This window comes from Ovis canadensis, chromosome 3 (assembly GCF_042477335.2).
Source record: "Ovis canadensis isolate MfBH-ARS-UI-01 breed Bighorn chromosome 3, ARS-UI_OviCan_v2, whole genome shotgun sequence".
In the NCBI taxonomy this organism is placed as follows: Eukaryota; Metazoa; Chordata; class Mammalia; order Artiodactyla; family Bovidae; genus Ovis; species Ovis canadensis.
In genome coordinates, this window is record NC_091247.1 from 168,191,586 (window position 1) to 168,214,265 (window position 22,680).

At 40.2% G+C, this 22,680-nt stretch overlaps 1 protein-coding gene across 2 annotated transcripts; it reads left to right on the plus strand.

The window, feature by feature from the left end:
* The first annotated feature begins 2,543 nt into the window (after window positions 1–2,543).
* Window positions 2,544–22,371, plus strand: NEMP1 (nuclear envelope integral membrane protein 1). Of its 2 annotated transcripts, none has more exons than XM_069584942.1 (9): window positions 2,544–2,715; window positions 10,431–10,555; window positions 11,703–11,922; window positions 13,274–13,346; window positions 14,595–14,688; window positions 15,166–15,280; window positions 15,981–16,206; window positions 16,984–17,157; window positions 17,903–22,371. In XM_069584942.1, the coding sequence occupies exons 1-9, from the start codon at window positions 2,589–2,591 to the stop codon at window positions 18,084–18,086; spliced, it is 1,338 nt and encodes a 445-aa protein (XP_069441043.1). In that variant the 5' UTR covers window positions 2,544–2,588; the 3' UTR covers window positions 18,087–22,371. The 2 variants fall into 2 exon arrangements, with proteins under 2 accessions (XP_069441043.1, XP_069441044.1); XM_069584943.1 differs by lacking the exon at window positions 2,544–2,715 and adding an exon at window positions 4,013–4,053.
* Window positions 22,372–22,680: the final 309 nt, after the last annotated feature.

Sequence of the window (22,680 nt, forward strand, 5' to 3'; positions counted from 1 at the left end):
AGTCAGTGGTGGGAATTCTCCGGAGGTCCAGTGGTTAGCACTCATTGCTTTCACTGCCGGATCTGGGTTCAATCCCTGGTGGGGGATTGAAAAAAAAAAAAGTCAGTAAATGACCCTCTGGAATTAGTTCCCCTGTTCTCTGGCCTTTGTTCAAAACCGAAGAGCAAGCTCTGAATGTTAAGAATTTGGGACCTGGTAGAAAATGAAGTGTGTTTGTGTGTTGAGGGGTGTAGGTGTATAAATTATTTTTTAAAAGTTTTAGACTTACAGAAAAATCGAGAAGATAGTAAAGAGAGTCGTCCTTTACTCCTCATCCAGTTTCTACTGTTACTATCTCACATTAGTACTGTGTGTTTACCAGCATTAATGAGCCAGCATTGATAACATTAACTAAAGCCTATCGTTTACTCAGATTTCCTTAGTTTTTACCTAATTTTTTTCTATTTCAATTTTTTTCTATTTATATATCATGGATCCCATCCATGATACCATATTACATTTGATTTCCATATTTTATTAGGCTCCTCTTGGCTGTTAGTTTCTCAGAATTGCCCTGTTAGTGATGACTATGAGGAGTATTGACCAGGTATTTTGTAGGTTGCCTCTTTTTTTTGCTGTATCACACATGGCTTGTGAGATCTTATGGTTTCCCCACCAGGGACTGATCCTGAGCCTTTGGCAGTGGAAGTGGAGAGCCATAACCCTGGACCACAAGAGAAGTCCCTAGTTTACCTCTTTATCTGAATTTTTTAAGTGGCTTCTCTGGTGGCTCAGATGGTAAAGAATCTGCCTGCAATGCAGGAGACCCAGGTTCCATCTCTGGGTCTGGAAGATCCCCTGGAGAAGGAAATGGCAACCCACTCCAGTATTCTTGCATGGAGAATTCCATGGACAGAGGAGCCTGGCAGGCTACAGTCCATGGCATCAAAGAGTCAGACCCAACTGAGAGACCTAATAATAAATGTTTATCTCAGTTTTATGAGTTTTGAGGAGGAAAACCATAGAAATACCATTTTCTCTACACACTATCAAGGGTACACAGTAGCAACGAGATGTATTACTGTGGATACTGACCTCTTTAGGTCAGCCAGGGGAGTGTGTGGTGGAAGTGTGTGAGAGATAGCATGACTGTTGCACCAGAGGTGGCCTTGAGTTTTCTTTCTGAGAATGAAATTTCTTCTCTTGCCTGTTGCTCAGCTTCATTTTCACTTTTTAAAAACCCCTGTTTTGAAAGCTTGAACCTTCCCCCTCACTGGACTCCATCATCTCTAGTGTTCCTACCTACCACTATCAGATCAAAGCTATGGTTTTTCCAACAGTCATATATGGACGTGAGAGTTGGACCATAAAGAAAGCTGAGCATTGAAGGACTGATGGTTTTGAACTGTGGTGTTGGAAAAGACTATTGAGAGTCCCCTGGACTGCAAGGAGGTCCAACCAGTCAGTCCTAAAAGAAATCAGTCCTACATAGTCACTGGAAGGACTGATGCTGAAGCTGAAGCTCCAGTACTTTGGCCACCTGATTCGAAGAACTATTAGAAAAAACACTGATGCTGGGAAAGATTGAAGGCAGGAGGAGATGGTTGGACGGCATCATCGATTCAATGGACATGAGTTTGAGCCAGCTCCAGGAGTTGGTGATGGGAAGCCTGGGGTGTTGCAGTCCATGGGGTCACACGATTGAGCAGCTGAACGGAACTACCAGATCCTCTAAAAAATAAGATGCTTCAATTTCGACTAACATTTACTGAACACATTACGTGCTAGGCCCTTTGCTAGGCTTTCACCGAGTCATTTAATTGGAAGCACCTGATGCATAGAAAGAACTCATGCTTTGGGGTAAGACCTGGGTTGGAACCACAGCCCAGCCCAAGAAACTGCAATCTTGGGTAGGTTCCTTTTTCTGTCTTAATTTTGGCTTCTTTATAAATGAAGCTATTTATCTTCCAGGGTGTTGTGAGGAATAAAAAAGCTTCTCTTAATCTTCGCATGGATTTAGCTCCCTGCCACCCCCCATTCCCCCCCAAAACCCTACCCTACGACTACATTTTTAAACGTTAATGTTTATTCCTTATAAAACTGTGAACTGAATTTTTTGTATAGCTTCCGTTTTAAATCATTTAAGACTTTGGAAGACAGTCGTTTTAAGTTTCCCAGAACAGAAAGATCATGGTGAACAGCAAAGAAAGAAAACAGAAGGAATCTGAGACAGTTTCGATGGAAATAACAAGTTTGGTCAAGAATGGCTCGCCCATTCTGATTTTCTATTGGTTAGGCTTACCATCAATCAGTCCAGTTGTAAATAAAGTGGAGACGGAAGCATGTTGTTAAGGGGCGGGATCTTCCTGTCGCCATTGCTAAGGTGAGAACATGTTTTCTTATAGGCTGAAAGATACCATTTTCCGCCCTCCCGCATCAGTTGCTAAGAGGCGGGACTATAGGGTGCAAAAACGACTGTGTGCTCGAAGCACCGCCCATCCGATTGGTTGATAGGGGGCGGGCCTTGTAGCGAATAGGCTGCTGGTCCTGCCTGTCCCGGGTTAGTTGCCGGGGAGAGGCACGTGAAGAGGAGGCGGCGTGAGGCGACCATGGCGGGAGGAATGAAAGTGGCGCTCTTGCCGGCAGTTGGTGCCGGGACCTGGAGTTGGGGGGCCGGGGGTGGTGGGGCAGTGCGGCTGCTTCTGGTCCTCTCCGGCTGCTTTGTCTGCGGCTCAGGTACCGCGGGCAGCAGCTGCCAAGGGGGCGGGTGCCGAGGGTTTATGTTCAGAAAGGTGGAGTGTCCCCAGGGCGTGGGCCGTTATTCTGCTGAGGGGGGCGGGCGTGGTGCGGAGAAAGGATCTACATCCCTGGCGAATGGGCGCCTGCCTTGAGGGGCCAAGGGCCCTGGGGGCGGTTTGCGGGAGCTATCCAGAATCGGGAGGAGCCTGGAGTCCTTTTGGCGGAGACAGGGAGGCCTGCACTGGGTGAAAAGCGGTCCTGGGGGCTCCGTCTTGCTTCACTGGCTTCCTCGACTTCTTTCTTAAAAGGAAGGTGACCCGAGGACCGAATGGACAGAGAGCCCTGCCACTGGAAAGGGAGCAACCTGTTCATTCAGAAAATTAGCAATACCTGAGTATATGCTGTCAGAACTCAGGGCAGAATGGCTGAACAGATGATTGTAGTTCGCTGAAATGTAATGATCTTTTATCAATATCTTGCGCACTTGTAAGATCCTGGCCCCTACCGGCCTTATGGAACCGATCTGGAGTAGTTAAATTCCAGTTTCCGAAAAGAGAGAGACTTTAGTTAACGTCTAGTAATTTTCTTTTGTAAATTTATTCATTCCTCAAGCAAACTTTCTTGATGCCTGCTGCTGCTTAGTTGGCTTTGGACTGGGATGAAATTATTTTCCTTTTCCGCTCTATTTCAGAAAACCCAGGGTGTGTTTGTAAAAAACAACCTCCTTCGAACCTTGTTAATTGCACAACAGAAAGATAAGTTTGGAAGCTCCCACTGGAGGAATTGACTCTTGGGGTTAAGGATAACCATATCTTGTAAACACACATGCTTTCTCTCCTCTCCCATCGTTTGCTGCCTCTTTCTTCTTGTCACTTAATGATTATGATGAGCTACAGCTTTAAGGTTATCTCTCAACCTTAAGGATCCTTAGAACTAGTTTCAAAGCGGCTCAGATGGTAAAGCGTCTGCGGGAGACCCGGGTTCAATCCCTGGGTCGGGAAGATCTCCTGGAGAAGGAAATGGCAACCCACTCCAGTATTCTTGCCTGGAAAATTCCATGGACAAAGAAGCCTGGTAATCTACAGTCCATGGGGTCGCAGAGTCGGACGCGACTGAGCAACTTCACTTCACTTCACTTCACAGCTTTAAGGTTATCTCTCAACCTTAAGGATCCATAGAACTAGTTTCAAAACGCAGCGACCGCCTGAAACAGTTTTTTTTTTTTGAGGGAGAGGGATATAGGTATCCAAGAAGACACTTTTTCCAGAGTCAGGGCCCAGAGTATCATTTGAAGGACTGCTTATGATCTGGATGACCTTTGACCAGACCGTAGAGGTTTGTGTATTGTGGAGATGAAAGTATTTATTCCAAAATGCTCAGTCAGTAGTCTCAAGGTTTCTTTAATAAGGAGATGAACGGGGACTTTTGGCTTGGAGAAGGGTAAACTCGGAATAGTTGTTCTTCCTGGCCTAGTGGATGATGTAGGTGGTAGCTACAAAAGACAGTCATGTAATAGAGAGCTTTCTAAAGTGAGAGGTACCTAAAGAGAGAATGGAGTACTTCAAAAGACAAGAGTTCTTTCTCACTGAAGATTGTTGAATTCGATTATAGAAATGATTTGAATTTATTTTAGGCTATTTGACAAGAACAATTAAGCATAAAGAAGTAGAAAAAACATTCACTTTATTTTGTCAGAGGCAGTCCGTTAAAGCACTCTTTCTTGTCTATTTCCATGTGTTTTTAATTTAAAATATTTTGTTTGAATTTACAATACATTCATAAAATTGTCAGCAGTCCTGTTCTCTTCCTTGGAGGCCACCAGTTGTTACCAGAGGTAGTTTTCTCATTTGGTTTTGTAGCATAAGCGTTTTCCTTTATCATTTAAAAGTCTTCATTAAAGTTATTCTACTTTTATGGACACAATTTTTTTGTTTGTTTTAGAATAGATCTTAGAAATGGCTAAAATATATTTAAGACCCTTGAAACATCTTGCTAAAATATTTTTCTGAAAATATGTGCCAGTTTATACCACTATCAGCTCTGTTTGTGACCCATATCCTTGCCAGCCCTGGGTATTCCAGACTGAAACACCTTTGCTAATTTGGTAGATTGAAGGTGGTATCTTAATTATTTTTAATTTCTTGCATTATTTGTGAAGTAGCATCTTTCAAGTGCTCATTAGTTATTTAGTTATCTGTTTAGACTTACATTTTTTAGAGTGTGTGTCCTTTGCTCTTGGTCTGTTTATTGTGATTACTATTTATTGGGATTTTGGTGTACTTTTGAAATCAATTGATGAACCTTTTTGACATGTTAAGGATATATATTTTATAATTATTTATTACAAAACTTTAATGTTTGTCCCTTTTTATCTTTTTTCTTTAGATCTTTTAAAATAGATTTATATTTTTATGTGGTTGCTAGATTTTATTCTTTTTAAAATTTATTTGGTGAAACAGAACCATGTGTGGTCTTAGTTTCCTGACCAGGGATTGAACCCAGGCCCTGGCAGTGAAAGTGTGGAGTCCTAACCACTGGACTGCCAGGGAGTCCTAGGCATTTTAGTTTCCCAACTAGGGAGCAGACCGACACCCTCTTGTATTGGAAGCATGGAGTCTAACTGCTGGACCACCAGGGAAGTTTCTTGATTTTATTCTTTAGATTTATTTCCATTGCTTTTACACTTAAAGAGCCTTCCAAAATTGAGTTTTTATATGTGTATATTTTGTAGTACAATTTAATTATTTTTCATTTTACTTTTTAACCGATGATTAATGTTAGCATTTGGTGTGAGGTGAGTAACTAGATGAATTTTGTTTTCCAGATAACTGTCAATTGTCTCAGCATCCCATTGGATAATCCTTTGCTAAGCCCACTAACTTAAAGATGCTAGTTTTTAAGGAGAATTTTAAAATGCTTTTAAGTATGAACTGGATTACCTCTTGACAGAAATGATTAGAGGCTATTTAAGAATTAGAGGAGGTGGTTTTTCATGACTTTTTAAGGTCTTTTTCTGGTCCTCACATACTATGAATCATTTTCATTACCTGTCCTTACATACTGTGAGTCATTTTCATTGCCTTCTGCCAGTAGATGTTAAAAGATCAGTGTTGTTGATTGAAAAGTTGATGAATATAAGTAAATAAGTTTCTAACTTTTGAGTAGCTAGTTCATGGGTAAATATGTGCAAGCAAGTTGTGATCCACTAAATTCCAAGAAGAATTCGATCTTTGGGCTTAAAAGGCATTTTTAAATTTACTTTTTGACTACCTTGTGGCATTGGAGCTCTTAGTTCCCTGACCAGAGATTGAACCCATGTTCCCTGCTGTGGAAGCTTGGACTCCTAAGCACCGGACTGCCAGGGAATTCCTCCCAAAGTGCTGCCTCTTACAAATGTTTTATTTCTTTTAGGAAAATGACATTGAATTTGTTTATTTAGTTTTATCTTTTTATTCATTTGTTTTTGGCTGCACTGGCTCTTTGCTGTTTGAGGGCGTCTTTCTTAGTTATGGCAAATGGGGGCTACTCTCTAGTCGTAGTGTGGGCTTCTCACTGCAGTGGCTGCTCTGGTTGCAGAACCTGGGCTCTAGGCACTGGGCTCAGTAGTTATGTCACATGGGCTTAGTTGCTTCTCTCCGTGTGGGATCTTCTGGGATCAGGGATTGAACCCATGTCTCCTGCATTGGCAGGTGGATTCTTTGTCATTGAGCCACCAGGGAAGCCCCTGAAGAATTTTAAAATTGTTTTAAAAATACTAATGCCTTTTCCTGGCATTAAGTTTTTCAAATGGCCTAAGCTATCGACATATTATTTGTATCTTACTGTTTACCTGTGGCTCAGGTGGTAAAGAGTTTACCTGCAGTGCAGAAGACTCTCCCTGGGTTGGGAAGATCCCATGGAAAAGGGAATGGCAACCAGTATTTTTACCTGGAGAATTCCATGGACAGAGGAGCCTGGTGGGCTACAGTCCATGGAGTCTTACGAAGAGTCCGACACGACTGACCGACTCACACACACACTTTCTTGAAAATGGGTTTAAAGATATGTTGTGTTACATTACTTGCTGTAGGAGAGGAGTTAATAAAGTATGACTCTTGGGCTTTTAAACATTTATTTGTAAACAGACTAGTTTTAAGTTTCACAGAATTTTACTTTCTTACAGTCTCCAGAAGAAAATAAACTCTTGATCCAAATTTGTGAGTGGGTGTTCTTTCAGTATATTTGTGGATTTGCTAGTGAAACAAATGTCAGTAGAATTTTGGAAAGGTTTCACTTTGTGAAAAATAGGCTTGGAGGAAATCCAAACTACTATTGAACACTAGTCAGAAGTTGATAGATGGGGTTCAGGACATTCTACCCCAAAATATGGCACCTTGGCATACTGAATATTTGAAGCTGAAGGGAGTCTGAGAAAACAACAGAAGCTGAAAAGTCACTCTGACCTTCCCCACTTTGCCCTTTTTCCTTGAAATAGGCCATAAAATCCTCCTGTGAGAGGTGCCCTCCCTTACCTGAAGGAAAGGAACATCCTTAGCTTTGAAGACAAAGGGATACAAAGAAGAATCCTAATAAGCAGGCCTTGCTCAGTTTCCCCCGCTTTACTACAGTTACCTCATACCCAACCCATCTTATTCCTCTGTGATGATGCACTCTTCATCAAACCTAGCGTAAAAGTATGTGGGTCTGTGTTTCTTTGGGTCTTTATTTCCCTAGAGGCTTTCATGTTACATGTGAAGTGAAAGTCGCTAGTCGCTCAGTCGTGCCCAACTCTGCAACCCCATGGACTATAGAGTCTATGGAACTCTCCAGGCCAAAATACTGGGGTGAGTAGCCTTTCCCTTCTCCAGGGGAATCTTCCCAACCCAGGGATTGAACCTAGGTCTCCAGCATTGCAGGCAGATTCTTTACCAGCTAAGCCACAAGGGAAGTCGCATAAAACATTAAATAAATATGTATACTTTTCTCCTGTTAATATGTCTTTGTCAGTTTAATTTTCAGGCCTAGCCAGAGACTCTTAAGAGGGTGAAGGAAAACTTTTCCTTCCCCCCAACAAAATCAACTGAATTTTAAAATATTGAGATACAATTCACATACCATAAAATCCTTTCATTGGTTTTTGGTATACAGTTGACCCTTGAACAACTCAGATTTGAATTGCATGAGTCCACTTACACAGTTAGATTTTTAGTTTCAGTATGTGTATATACTATATGTATTACAGTACTTCCTGGTCTTTGGTTGGTTGAATTCACAGATGAGGAACTGTGGGTCCAGAGGGCTGGTTTTTGACTGAGCAGAGAGGTGGCATCCCTACACATCTGTTGAGCAAGGGTCAGCTGTATTCGTAATGTGCAACCATCACCACTAATCCCAGAATGTCTTCATTATTCCAAAATGAGACCCAATACCCCTGAGCAGTCATTCCCCATTCTCTTCTCCTCCCAGCCCCTGACAACTACTAATCTGCTTTGCTTATTGTGGATATTTACATAAATGGAGTCATTTAACATGTGGCCTTTTGGTTGACTGGCTTTCATTCAGCATGTTTTAAAGGTTCGTGTAGTATGTATCAGTACTTTCTTTTTGTGGCTGGATAATATTCTATCATATTGATAATACTACTTTTTGCTTATCCATTGATCAGCTGATGAGATTTAGGGTGTTACCACATTTTGGTTATGGACATTGCTGCAGTGAAGTTTTATGTACAGGTTTCTGTGTGAACATGTTTTCAGTTCTCTGGTGTATACAGAGGAGTGGAATTGCTATGTCTAATAACTGTTTTTGTTTTTGAGGAACTGCCAAGCTGTTTTCCAGAAAGACTACCATTTTTCATTCCCACCAGCAATGTGTGAGGGTTACAGTTTCTCCACATCCTTGCCGACTGTGGTTATTGTCCTCTTTTTTTCTTTGGTTATAGCCATCCTACTGAGTGTGAAGTGGCATTTTATTGTGATTTTGACCTGCATTTCCATAGTGATTAATGATGTTGAGCCTTTTTTCATTGTGCTTATTGGCCATTTGTATATTTTCTTTCAAGAAATGTCTATTCAAATCCTTTCTGCAGTCTGAACAATTTTTTTTCTCTTTTTGTTGTTGAGTTGTAGTAGTTCTTTATATATTCTGGATACTAGACCCTTATCAGATAAATGACTTGCAAATATTTTCTCCCACTTTGTGGGTTGTCTTTTCATTTTCTTGATAGTGGCTTTTGAAACAAAGAATTTTTAAATTTTTTGAAGCCATTGTCTAATCCAAGGTCACAAAGATTTACACACTTGTTTTTTTTTCTTCTAAGTATTTTGTAGTTTTTGCTCTTAATGTTTAGGTTTAGAAATGAATTTAACTTCAAAATTAGTCTTCAGTTCAGTTCAGTCGCTCAGTTGTGTCCGACTCTTTGCGACCCCATGAATCACAGCACACCAGGCCTCTGTCCATCACCAACTCCCGGAGTTTACCCAAACTCATGTCCATCGAGTTAGTGATGCCATGCAGCCATCTCATCCTCTGTCATCCCCTTCTGCTGCCCCCAATCCCTCCCAGCATCAGGGTCTTTTCCAGTGAGTCAACTCTTCACATGGGGTGGCCAAAGTATTGGAGTTTCAGCTTCAGCATCAGTGCTTACAGTGAACACCCAGAACTGATCTTTAGGATGGACTGGTTGGATCTCCTAAAATTAGTCTTAGCTTCACTCTAAAATCGTGTCATTGCTTTTGTGTGTGTATAACTTTGGCTTTCTAAGTTTTGGTGGAGGTTTTTGTTTTGGGGTGTTTTGTTAGTTTATTTAGATCTTTCCCCCTTTACACTAAGAACGAAAGTGATAACTACATTTCCACTTAGAGTGGCATTTAATGAGTTGATACATACAATGTGGAGCAAGGAAGATATTGAAATGATCTGTGGTAAAGAAGGTAGCTTGTGCAGACTGAGGTGGGAAGATACTGAGAGTGGTCACCTGTTAACCTTAACTTAGCTGAGTTTGAATATAAACTCCAGAGGGCACTTCTTCTGTTTTGGTAAAATCTGAGGGACTGCATATATTAATTGGCCGCTTTAAAACTTGAAACAAAAACAGCTAGGAAAAAGAAACTTTGCAGTCTTTTAGTATCTGTTTGAAGTACTTTAAATACAAAAGATGTTGCTAATTTTGTTCATCCTACTCAGGAAAGGAATAGAGGAAATCACTGGATGGGTTACTTTAGCTATGCCTTTATAAGGAAAACAGGACCTGGTATGAATCTCACTTAAGCTATTTATTAGCTCTGTGGTTTTGGACTAAGTACTTAATTGTTCCTAAATATCAGTTTCCTCATTTATAAAAATGAATATTATGAGAGTGCCTACCTGATAGCATTGTTGGGAGAGTTAAATGGAACACTTATTGTCTGTCTTAATACACACATAATAGTGGATTTTATTATTACTCATCCTGGATTAGTGACTATTTATAATATTTTTTAAAATTCCACTGGACAGAAACAAGACTCTGCCTTACTCCTTCTCCCATCTTAGTTTTCTTCTTTGTGTCAATCCCTGATATTTTAACCCAGCTTTTAGAAAGTAGTCAGTTTAATTCTTTTAAACTATAGAAAGTTTAAAAGCTTTTAGAACGTAGTCAGTTTAAGTCTTTTTATCAAATGAGTTATGGTTATTAGTTTGTTTTGTTATATTTAATTGTTATTTTCTTTGTTATTTTTTTTCTTTGCATGAAGCCGGAATTGATTTAAAGGTGGTCACGCTTCAGGAATCCAGAGTTCATTATATGAATACCAGTCAACAGTCCTGTTACAAAAATGTGCTTATCCCAAAGTGGCATGATGTATGGACACGGATACAGGTAATGATTTGGAGGCTCTGGGGAGTGGCAGATTTTGTGAATATCTGATAAGTGAGTACTTTGACACATTCTTCCCTTTTCACAATTAAAAAAAAAGAGTATAAATATATAAAATTAACAACCTTGATAAGATTGCAGTTATTCTTAATCTCATCAGTGTTTTCATCAGTAAAGCATTTATCCCTACTTTGTGTTCCTCTCTCTGTTCCTTTAAGTGGCCCACAATACTTGACCCTGAGGTAAACTTCCTTCCTCCTTTTCCCTGAGAGATTATTTTCTTCTCTTCCCTGGCTCCTTTTACACACACACGCCCCTCTTTCTTTTTAAAGGCCTTATGCCTTCTTTGGGCTGGAAACTGTTGCATGCTTGTCAGGATGTACACTCTGCCTGCTACTCCTATTCTGTTCTGATTCTGCACAAGATGTTGCATAAATGCCCTGAACTGGTTTCCCCTTGATAGAATGACTTTGGTCTCTTATTTCATAACACTGTTGAGCCACCTGGCAAGCAAGAGTGTCTGGCTGTACTGATTAAACAAAATGAGTCCTTTGGAAATGTTTCTGCTGCTATAAGCATAGTCACTGATCAGAGCATTTGTTCACATCCAAAAAACACAAGGGTGGGCTTTTTCAAAAAATTCTCTTTTTTCATTGTCCGATATAAAGATCATATCCCATCTGGGGCACATTATAACCAACATTTACCCATAGTCAGTAATTTGTGACAAAGGGTTGAACTCAGCCTGTCATTATGGGAGACGTTTTTGGTGCTGTTTATGCCTGGCAGTTTTCTTTATATTCTGGACCCTTGCTTTGTATGATCTCTCATAAATAGCTGTATTGGTAACTCTTTCAGCTTAGAAGTCTTTTTTTTTTTTTTTTACCCCTATGTTCTAGCCTAATAGTAGATTCAGATCATGTTAACAATAAGACATTCTAACAGCTGCCTCTCTGAACCATGTGCAGTGCTATTTGCCCAATTATCTTTTAGCTGCTTTTATTTCCATATTTGTCATAAGCCTGTGAAAAGCCAGTGCTATTAATGATTCAGCTATTTATGCTAAAGGGTTTTTATTTACAAATTGTATTTGGAAAAAGTTTAAATTCCTACTTCCTTCTTTCTTATCCTGATTTTGCTTGTGTTACAGATCCGGGTAAATAGTTCCAAACTGGTCCGAGTCACCCAGGTGGAGAATGAAGAGAAACTGAAGGAGCTAGAGCAGTTTAGTATCTGGAACTTTTTTTCCTCCTTTTTAAAAGAAAAATTGAATGACACCTATGTTAATGTGGGTCTATACAGCACAAAAACCTGCCTCAAAGTTGAGATTTTAGAGGAAGACACCAAGTACAGTGTCACTGTGACTCGGAGTAAGTCTTACCTCTGTTTTTCTGATGGATTCTATGGTGAGAAGAGACTGAGCTTTGGAGGGTATAATTAGTGAGAGAAGTCAGCCCAAGACAGCTCCATTTTGGTTCTGATTATAACCTGAATATACCACTGCTCCAAACATTGCAGAGAGACTCCACCTCTCATAGAAGCCTTTAGGCCTAGATTTGAGGCTTCACCATAAGTCTTTCATTCTGAGTGCTTCCTTACTTGGATTGTGAAGGCTGCATTCCTAATACTTCCAGTGGCTCTGAGCTGATATACCTAGTATTCTTCAGAGTTAGATAGATGTATTCCTGTCTTCTGGGCGCTTTCACTGTAGGCCTGTATATTTCAGCCTACATTTAAAGACATGAATGGTTAAATCAAACTGAAAATAAAATAGACCTGAATACCTCACAAGCAAAAGAATATATGTGGAACCATAAGTATGAAGATCACTGCAGTTTCAGGCTTATTCAGTATAACTGGGAGTTTTCCTTTCTCTGGATGTGTCTGAGAAAGTTTCACGGAAGAGGCAGATCGTTATCCTGTTGAATTCTCTATGACTTTTGGTCTCTTCTTGGTTAACGACTCGCCCAGGAGAGTAATGTGAGCAGTAACAATGTTCCTGGGTTTTGCTATGAAATTTGCTGTGCGCTTCTAACTGTCCTCGCGTTCCATAGTTCTTTGGTTGAACAGGATCAGCCTCTGTTTTTGGTGTTCCTTTTGCATTTACTGATCCCTCATGCTCCTGTTTGTGGACCTCCCCTAGACTCAGCTCTTGAATGTGAAAGCTGTGGGAGTGACTGGTACACCAGTAAAGGACCTGTGCTTGGGCCCCCTGGTCCTGGGCGATCGGATTGAGTGTAGGCTTTTCCAATACAGTGCTCAGATATCATCAAAAGAAGTAGGTGGTGGTGGTGGTCAAGAAAAGCAGCCCCTTAGAGAACAACAGAGGGCCCTGACCCAGAGTTCTGGGCTAATCGGCTGAATCCGAGCCGGTGTGACTTAAGGCTTGTAAACCAGGGTGGTGGAGACCCCTTGTGGGCAGTTGCATGAAGTGATGATGGTACTATGGCTCCAACCAAAGCAGAGCTTAGCTTCCTTTAGCCTTAGCGTAGGTAGCCAAAACAAAATAAACTCTTCAGGGAAGTATAGGTTAGACAGAGACCTAATTATACTTTCTTTTTGGAAGGGTGCCCAGGCTTTGTGTGGAATGCTGTTAAAATGCTATTTAGGTGGGCTGTTTGCATTTATTAGCTGACCAGTGATGCCAACATTGCCTTTTATTCTATAATGCTTTAAATTGTTTGGTTCTCTTGTTAAGCAGAAATATTTTATTTATTTCAGGATTTGACCCCAAACTCTTCCTCATTTTCCTCCTTGGACTTACACTATTTTTTTGTGGAGACTTGCTGAGCAGGTAGGTTCTAAGGCTAGAGGGCGCAAGGAGGATGCTCAGACCAATCTGCTTGACTTCTATCATAAAGTCTTAAAGTGCTGCCATTCTGTTTATGGATGGGCTAAGTCATTATCTGCTTCAATCATTAAAAAGTACTTTAATATTATTTTTATTTTTTCTTGTATTAATAAGATTGACAATAATGAAATTCCCCTATTAGGTTACCCATCATGTGATGGGATTTAGCCAGTATATCACCATCCTTCTACCATTAGCCATGTTTAGCCCTCATTCTTACAGGGTTATATTTTACATTTTACAGGATGAGTTTCATGCTGTTCAGAAGTAAAGAAGCAAGGATCAATCACTTAACTCATTTCCTGCCTGTAGAAACCCACTAGCTAAGATAGGTGAAACAGACATGTACAAATACAAAGGAAACATATAGTCTCCCTGATGGCTCAGATGGTAAAGAAGCTGCCTGCAATGCAGGAAACTGGGTTCAGTCCCTGGGTTGGGAAGATCCCCTGAAGGAGTGTACGGCAACCCACTCCAGTGTTCTTACCTGGAGAATTCCATGGACAGAGGAGCCTGGTGGGCTACAGTTAATGGGGTTGCAAAGAGTCGGATATGACTAAGTGACTAACCCCCCCCCACACAGATAACAAACATTCAGCAGAGATAGAATCGACATTAACTTTGTATACAAGGAGAGTATTTGTGAAGCAGTGAATGAAAGCTTAACCAATTGAAGTTCAGCTGGAGTGAGGTTGTTGGAAGTTGTTCCTTATTTTGGGGACCCTGAGAGAAATTCAATATGAGGGAGGAATACTGGTAGAAAGAGCCTAGACTGGGAGTAGGAACTCTCTGTTCTATGCCCTTTGGGGTAAGCAATTCAGTTCTTATTATTAGTTCCCACTTGGCAGTCCTCTTATACCTTTCTTCTCCCCAGAGAAGCTGTGCAGTTCCCAGAAGAAAGATTCTCATTAAAAATTGGGTGGGGAGCAGTACTGGGGATGGGAGCTGGAGACTAAGCAGAGGTTTATTTTTGGGGTGTATTTGAGGGGCTGTCATTGGTACTAATCCTTATAATTTGGCAGCAACTATGCTGTACTGGTCTCTTTAGTTTTCTGGCCTCAAATGTTGAGCAAATACCTGTTCTCATCTTGTACCTTTTTTCTGCCTTTTGGCTGGGATTGTAGTCTGGTTTGAACAGTGCTGTGTGTGAAGAATACAAACGTAGTAAGGAAATGAATTTTCTCTCTGCAGAAGTCAAATCTTCTACTATTCTACTGGGATGAGTGTGGGAATTGTGGCATCTTTACTAATCATCATTTTTATAGTGTCCAAGTTTGTGCCCAAGGTAAGTGGCAGAATCCTCACATGCAATTAGGATGAGCTTGGATAGATGAAGGATTGTTTTCTTGGATAATCTTACAGCACTGAAAATTTGCACTGATGGCTGATAAGTCAATGTCCTACTCTTTCCTTGTTTCAGAAAGATACTTTCCATGATGAAACTTGGAGCCTGATGACATACAATCTCTCCCTTTTTATTTGAAATCCTGGGTACAGTGTGTGTGTGTGGGGTGGTTAAAGTGTTTTTCCTGTTTATTAATTATTTACATTATATAGCCAGGCTTTTAAGTTATTTAGCATCTCATTTTCCCAGTGTTCTTTGCACTGTATAATTTTAAGTGTAAAGTACATATTTTTAAGAGAGATGTTTTGTGCATTTTTAGTAGGTTGAATTTTTTTTAAAAATTACAGTTCCATTTTGCTTCTTGTATGTAGGGAAAGCCTGTTGTAACTTTTTGCTTTCACTTCTACTCTGTTTTAGAAAAGTCCCATTTACATCATCCTGGTAGGAGGCTGGTCCTTTTCTCTGTACCTCATTCAACTAGTTTTTAAAAATTTACAAGAGATCTGGAGGTGTTACTGGCAGTATCTTTTAAGTAAGTGTTATTGGTTTTGCTTTCCTTTTTATATGTTTATAAGCTGTTTTAGTTAATTTGATCATGAAAAGATGTTGCCTGCTTATGGAGTTTAATAGTCTGTGCCATTTTATTAACTTGTAAAAATCATAGTTTTTATTTCTAACTCTACAGTTGTCACCTTTTCTTAAATTAAGATGATGCTGCTAGGGAGAAGACTAATTTGTTGGGGTTTATAAGTACATCTCTCTTTATGCATAGGCATCTTTCTGAAAAGCTGTAAATTGACTTTTTGAATATAATCGTATTTTAAATTCACTTGAGGACCTTAAGAAGTAAAGGACTCTACAGTGAACACTGTAAAACAAGAAAAGAATCCTTTGGTTGTAAAGATAGTAACTCTTAATCTATCCTTTGAGAAGGAATTAATTTGGATTTTCATATATTAGGTTTTTGAAACAGACAATTTTAGAGTTGTTCAGCATGTAGCTTTAATTCCCCATTTGAGAATTAAATAAGTTTGAGACAACAGAAATGATAGAAACTTAAAAGAGATTAATATATATGAATAATGAAGGAAGTATGAATAATTGAGTAAAGATCTTATCCATTTTCCTGGTTCAGTAGGTGCTATATAGTGAATTTACTGCTGCTCCCCAGACAGGATATTTTTACCAGCTGTAGATGAAAAAAGAATATCTTCTGATAACTCTTCTCATAGGCTATGTCCTCGCAGTTGGATTCGTGAGTTTTGCGGTCTGTTACAAGTATGGGCCTTTGGAGAATGAACGAAGTATCAACCTGCTGACCTGGACCTTGCAGCTGCTGGGCCTATGTTTCATGTATTCCAGTATCCAGATACCACACATTGCCCTTGCCATTATCGTCATTGCACTGTGTACTAAGAACCTGGAGTACCCTATCCACTGGCTGTACATCACCTACAGGTGACTGAAAGGCAATGTAACTTTGTACTGAAGCGTGCAGTGTGGGATGCAGGTGCAGCAAAAGGAAACAGGTTTGACCTGGGAGCCTCTTTGTTAATGTCAGTTTATTGTATTATGTTTCACTTGTGTTTCTTTCAAGTCATTCTTTTTAGAGTCTCTGTAAACATTTTAAAGAACTTATAAATTCTAATCATTTTATATAAAATAAAAACGTCTGTTCCTGTTACCACTAGGTGGTGCAAAGTATATTACTTTTATGCCACATGCCTCAGTCACCTGGTTTCAGATTATGTCACACTGCCTTTCAGATTGTTCTGGGAGTCCTAGTCTTGGTTTAACGTGTAATTCAAGCATGTGGTCACTTTTCCCTGGTGACTATGGAATGGTCGTAGGTTCTGAGGTTATCAATGGTTTTTCTTTCTAGTACAGATAGTCAGAGTGATGCCTTCAGTTCATGGGGGGGTCCAGGTTAATGCACCACAATCTTATGCCATCATTTTCTTGTAGTTTTCCATTTATTGGGAGATAAATATTTTGTCTATCACTTATGAGTGAATTTATTCACGTTAGTGAGTAATGTTGACTACTCTGACTTGTCAGTGGTCTAATGTGTCAGGGGTCCATTATAACTAAGGATGTCTGTGGAATAAAGGTGGGAGTGATGACTCAATGATTTAGGCTCTCTGCTATATGCCTGACCCACTGAAGGGAGTTAAGCGATAACAATGGACGTAAATTACTGATTAATCATTCATGATGTTATTTTGGTGAGCACAGAAAGATGTGTAAGGCAACAGAAAAGACTGTCCCCCCTCGTCTTCTGACAGAAGAAGAATACCGGCTACAAGGAGAGGTGGAGACCCGAAAGGCTTTAGAGCAGCTTAGAGAATACTGCAACAGTCCAGACTGCTCAGCTTGGAAGACTGTTTCTCGAATTCAGTCTCCAAAGAGGTAAACAAACTCTTGGCCAGAAGTACCAGGCATCTATCAGGGTAATCATGACCCTAGAGTTTTAATGAGATATATTTCTATAATCATTTTATATTTGTGGCTTTGTTTTCTTGTTCTTCTAGGAGTAGTCAAGGGAAAGGTACGTATATCATATGTTGAGTCGTAGCCATTTTCTGATTCCTCAAGGAACTATTTACTCTAACTTTGATTGTAGCATTGAGATGAGAAGACTCTAGCACGATAATTAAGTTTCTCCTCTTACAGTTTTGTGTTGGTCTCTGAATGTTTAATATATTTTTTGAGGGGGGAGGGATCCTTTATTTGGAAGCAGTCATACCAATGAATATATGAAACTTCAATTTGGAATCTTGATGGCATAAAGTTTATAGGGCCATAAACACAAATAAATGTGTAATGCTCCTTAATCTTATCAAGGATTACAGATAACTGAAGGAACTTTAGCACATCCATAATTAAAAAGGGTAAGCAAACTTCCATAACTTGAAAGTGCTTGTTAAGCAGGATGGTGTTGCAGGGAATGTCAGCCTACGATCCTAGTTTTCCTTCTCTTCTCATTTCTTGCTTTAGTCTACTTACCTGCTAGAGTAAGGATAAGGCTGGGGGCTAGGCTCAATATCGTTTGAGCTGAGAGCACATCAAGGTTTCAGTTTGTTCTTATTTTGAAAGAAAACAGGGTGGAAGGGAGCTTCTAATGAGTGAATGAGTATTATCTTCTCTTTTCCAGGTTTGCTGACTTCGTGGAAGGTTCTTTCCACCTCACACCCAATGAGGTTTCTGTCCACGAGCAGGAGTACGGCTTAGGGAGCATTATAGCCCAGGACGAACTCTATGAAGAAACATCCTCTGAGGGGGAGGACTCAGATTCTCGGTACCCCCTTGTCGTACAACAGAACAGCTTCCTGACTTAGGTGGATTGACTTCGTACCTCAGTGGTCCAGGTTGCGTGTGTTTGGTGTGCAGTTGCTTTTCTTTGAAGCTGGGTGAGATAACTGCAGAAATTCTTCCACTGAAATTAGAGGCCTGAGTAGACCTCCCTCTGGAAATGGCCTCTGTGGGGTCCCGAGGAAGCAGAGTGGATAATGTAGTGACTGCTTCCCAGTGCATCCTGTTGGTTCAATTCTCAGCCCACTTTATATTTCTGAAGAAACTGGATTGCCACACCTAGCCCAGGGCATTCCAGTTCCTCTTTGAAGTTGGTTCAGTTGTGGCATTTCAGACTCGGAAGTGATAACTGTTACATGTGAATTAATGCTTTCAGACTATGGCAGCATCTTCAGAGACAAATCCACAAATCTGAGCCTTTTTTACTTCTGCTTTCATTTCGTGACTTTAGCATAATCCTTGTTTTAACTATTCTAAGAGGAAAATGGATTATTATTTGCCTGTCTTGTTTTTTAAATTAATACATTAAAAAAAAGTGAAACTTATGTTCCAGTAATAGCAAGTGCTCCAGAGTGACAAGCCTCCCACACATTTATTAATATGGATAGTCCATTAAAGCCCCAGTAACTCTTGTGCTGAACTTTGAATTAATTCTCACACCTATGATATTCTAAGTCCTGCTTACTTTAGGAACATGCCTGCAGGCCCTTCTGTAGATGAGGTCTGTTGGGGTTTTTATTATATTGCATTGGCCAAAAAGTTCGGGATTTTCTGTAAGCTCCTTATGGAAGCAAATTTTTTGACCAACCCAGTATTTAACTTCTATTTCCAAATAGGCTTTCAGGCATCCCTTCCAATTCCTCTTTGTCCCCTTTGCCCTTTCAAGAAGGGTCTATTCTCTCATCTCTGATTATGTACATTTCAGATTGTTTTATTTCTTATATTCTCTTCTCTTTGATTTATAGCATTATTCCCACTAATTAGGAGAAGTGATCTTATTTAGGGAATTTAAATGCTTTTTACTGGTTCTCTTATTTTTCCTGTCCACTGGTCACACATCTTTGAGTTGTTGTGGGATCAAGAAATTATCTCCTTTTCCTTCCCCTTCCTTTGTCTACCCATTCTATTAATACCTATTCTTAATAGTCTTTGCTTGGCACCTGTCCCTCTCCCTGCAGGAAGCCTGGCTCATTTGTGAGCCCTGGAACTGTCTATGAAGGCTCTTGATACAACATACATGTTGTAGCTATGTGGCTGCCGCAGTTTGCATTGCCAGGAGACAGACTTCCAGATCATCCTTGTGCCTCTGGGTGCTTGTGCAGCCATCAGGATCAGATGTGCTTTCCTGTGAACTTCTTGTACTTGATTTGCAATTCCATTTCTGACCGGAGGTTCCTGCTGCCTTTTATTATAGTGGCATTGGTTTCACATTCTTTTGCCATTGGAAAGTACCCTTATAAACCAGCAATGCGATTTATGAGGGAGCAAATTCCCAAGTCTGTGTCATTCACTTGGTTCTGTCTTTGTGATCTTCACCCTTGCACCTTGGAAAAAGCTGTAAAAAGCCAGGAAGATAGACACTGATGCAGGAGCATAGCATTGAACTGACTGACTTACCATGTCGTGCAGAAGACAGATGATTTTTATTAAAAATCTGCAATGACTCCTTCAGACCACCCATTTAACAGATAATTTTGAAAGGCCCTGGGCTCCATTACTGACTTCAAGAATGTCAGCTCCGAGACTCCCCTCCAGGTGGCCAGTTGATTTTTTCTGACAGTGTTTCCCACAGCTTTAAACTGTCCTAAAATGACAACTACCTCAATTGGCAAATAGACTTATAGAAGAAAGTGGAAAATACAGTATTTGGACAGATGACATGGGTTAAATGCTTTATATTAGGAAACCTTTCTACCTTTTGTAGTTATGTACATGGTAGCATTCTATCCCTCTGCAGAAAACTATTAAGGCTTCTGAATTTTACTTTTTTTTTTTTGCCTCATTTATAGAAATTGAAACTTAGCATGTTTAAGCATAAGCTGATTTGAAAAAATAATGCATCTGTACAAGTGGTCTCAGGGTTCCCTTGAGACTTTGGTACCTTCCCCACATGGCCACTTAGGGATATGGTCACTTGCCTCTAGGCTAATACTTCCTGACACCTGTCTTTATTTCAGTGAGAAAGCACTGTGAAGTAGAGAAAGATTCTCATCTTTTTCTGTTTAGTAAACTCCTTGTGATATACCGCTTCCATCTCAAGATGAGTTTTTCTCACTGTGTTTGAATTTGGGGTGAGTGAAACCAAACTCGGTTTATTACTCCCTGTCTGGTAGTTGGAGAACTGAGCTGTAGGCAGCGCCAGTGACAACAGGTCCCGTTGTCATGAGAGCTCCTCTCAGACAGCGAAGGACGGTGCGGCTGGTGTGCGGGTGTCCTTGGCCTGCCCTCCTGTGCAGCTCTCCCGCAGATGCCTCTGAGCTTCTGTGTGCCCGGAGATTGCTTGACTCGGGCCACCTGTAGGAGCTGCTTTTGTCTCCTGCTTGGCCACTTAGTCTGCTGGCTCAGTCACTAGTTGAGGCCCTCGTTTTATTTTCTCTGGCAGTTACAGCTCTTGCAGCTTCAGCATAGTCTTGTCTCTTAGACCGATCTCATCAGGAAGAATTGAAGGGATAACTGGAGTGAGCTGGACATCGGAGCCCTCGTCTGCCGCCACGTCAGCGTCTTGCTCCACAAATATCAAGCTGCAAATTGGCCCTCGGAGTCAGGGTCTCATCAGCATCAGAAATCTATGGCCTCTAATGGATCTGATCAAGTTATATAGAGCATGCCTTCCATTAATGGGAGTACAAGTCAACTGGCTTCAAACACTTTCCCTTCACTTTCCCAGTCGGATTGCTTTCACGAGACCAATGGAACCAATGACTGAAAATAAGGAAAATTTAGCACTTTTGATATCTTCTAATAAGAAATTCCTATCAGCCACCTCATGCCCCAAAACTAGTTTATTTCATCCCCCTAAATTCATGACTTTTATATTCTATTGCAGAATTTTGCTGATGATAGACTTTTCAGTACTGATTTTGTGCTGATAAAGTCCATTCTAGGGCCCAGCCTTTTTTTCACTGACTTGTGTTCCCTTCAACCTAATCCCCATTTTGCATGTATGATAGACAGTTGATGAACGAAAGCACCCAAATAGGCGAGATAGTTCCCTAGGCCCTGATTTCTGTAAAAGGCTTGGGAGTGGATTATGCAATTGCCTTTCATATTTTTGTTGTTCCAGAAAAAAAGATGGGCTCAGATGGATGCCTGTGTAAAAATGGTTCCTAGCTTTGTACTCATAACTTTTCTCTGAATTGAGTAGTGAAAGTTGAAGTAGGAGGAAAGGAAATTAAATGTCCTAGTATGGACTCAGGTCTGACATGACATATGAGATAATAACCTATATTGAAATGCCAAGAATTTTATCTGAACCAAGGAGAGGACAGTTTGACAGATTTATTATGCCTTCATGTTACATAGGCACTGAAACAAACTAATAAGCATTAAATAGCCTTATATAAAGGCAAGTGCACCTAAAACTTTATGTTTTGGTGTAACAGAAATTGATCATTATTTTTTTAGGGAAGACTATGCAATTGTGGTGATCCAGTGGTGTGTCTTGATAACTTAGCTTATGGATTCAGTTGCTGTGGAGGTAGATTCTAGACAGTTACTAACTTGAAAAGGGAGTTTGGTGCCTTATATGATGGGAGTCAGAGCCTGCTGGAAATAAACAAAGCGAATTCACACCAGTGTCAATGCACAGCTTGAGCAGGGAAGGAAATGGCACACAGCACCCCCACATTTGGGGCTTTTGGCTCCCACACCCCCTGCCCATGTGCATCACCATCCTTTTCACACTTGACAATAACTTGAAAATGGTGAACCCACTATCCTGCATTTTTCTACAACATGGGCAATGTTCTTGTTAACATAATAGGTAGCTCTTAATGTATTAGAACTGTTACAGCTGCAGTTGCCTCAGTTTATCATGTTTCTAGGATTGATGGTGGAATAGGAAGTTCCTGGGTAAGTTTTAGCCTGTGGGTAATGCCTTAGTGTTATTTTAAAAGATTTGTCATTTATATTTAAAATAAGTGTTCATGAATGTTTGAAAGGAACAAAATGATCAGGGATGACTCTTTGCCATGGGTCTCATTTTCACTCTTTTCTGTAAGAAAAATAAGCAATGTCTTATTATATATTTTTTCATTTTTATTGTACAAGTTTATAAGTAATCCCAATTTTAATAAAGTTTTATATACTGTGTAGTGGTTTCTTTTAATGAACATGTACTTTTCTTGTTAGGATCTCTTGTTTTCAGGTAATCAGCAATTAGCTCTTCTGTTTCATCTTTCTAGAGATGTGTTTTGCATGTTATTTATTTTCCTTTTTTTTAAAAAACCACTTCTTCCCTTGGGATTTCCCAGTGATCTAGTGGCTGAGACTCCATGCTCCCTGTACAGGGCCTGGCTTTGACCCCTAATCAGGGAACTATCGATAGATCTTGCACGCCACAACTAAAGAATGTGCATGCCCCAGTGAAGACCGAAGGCCCGCATGCCAAAACTGAGACCT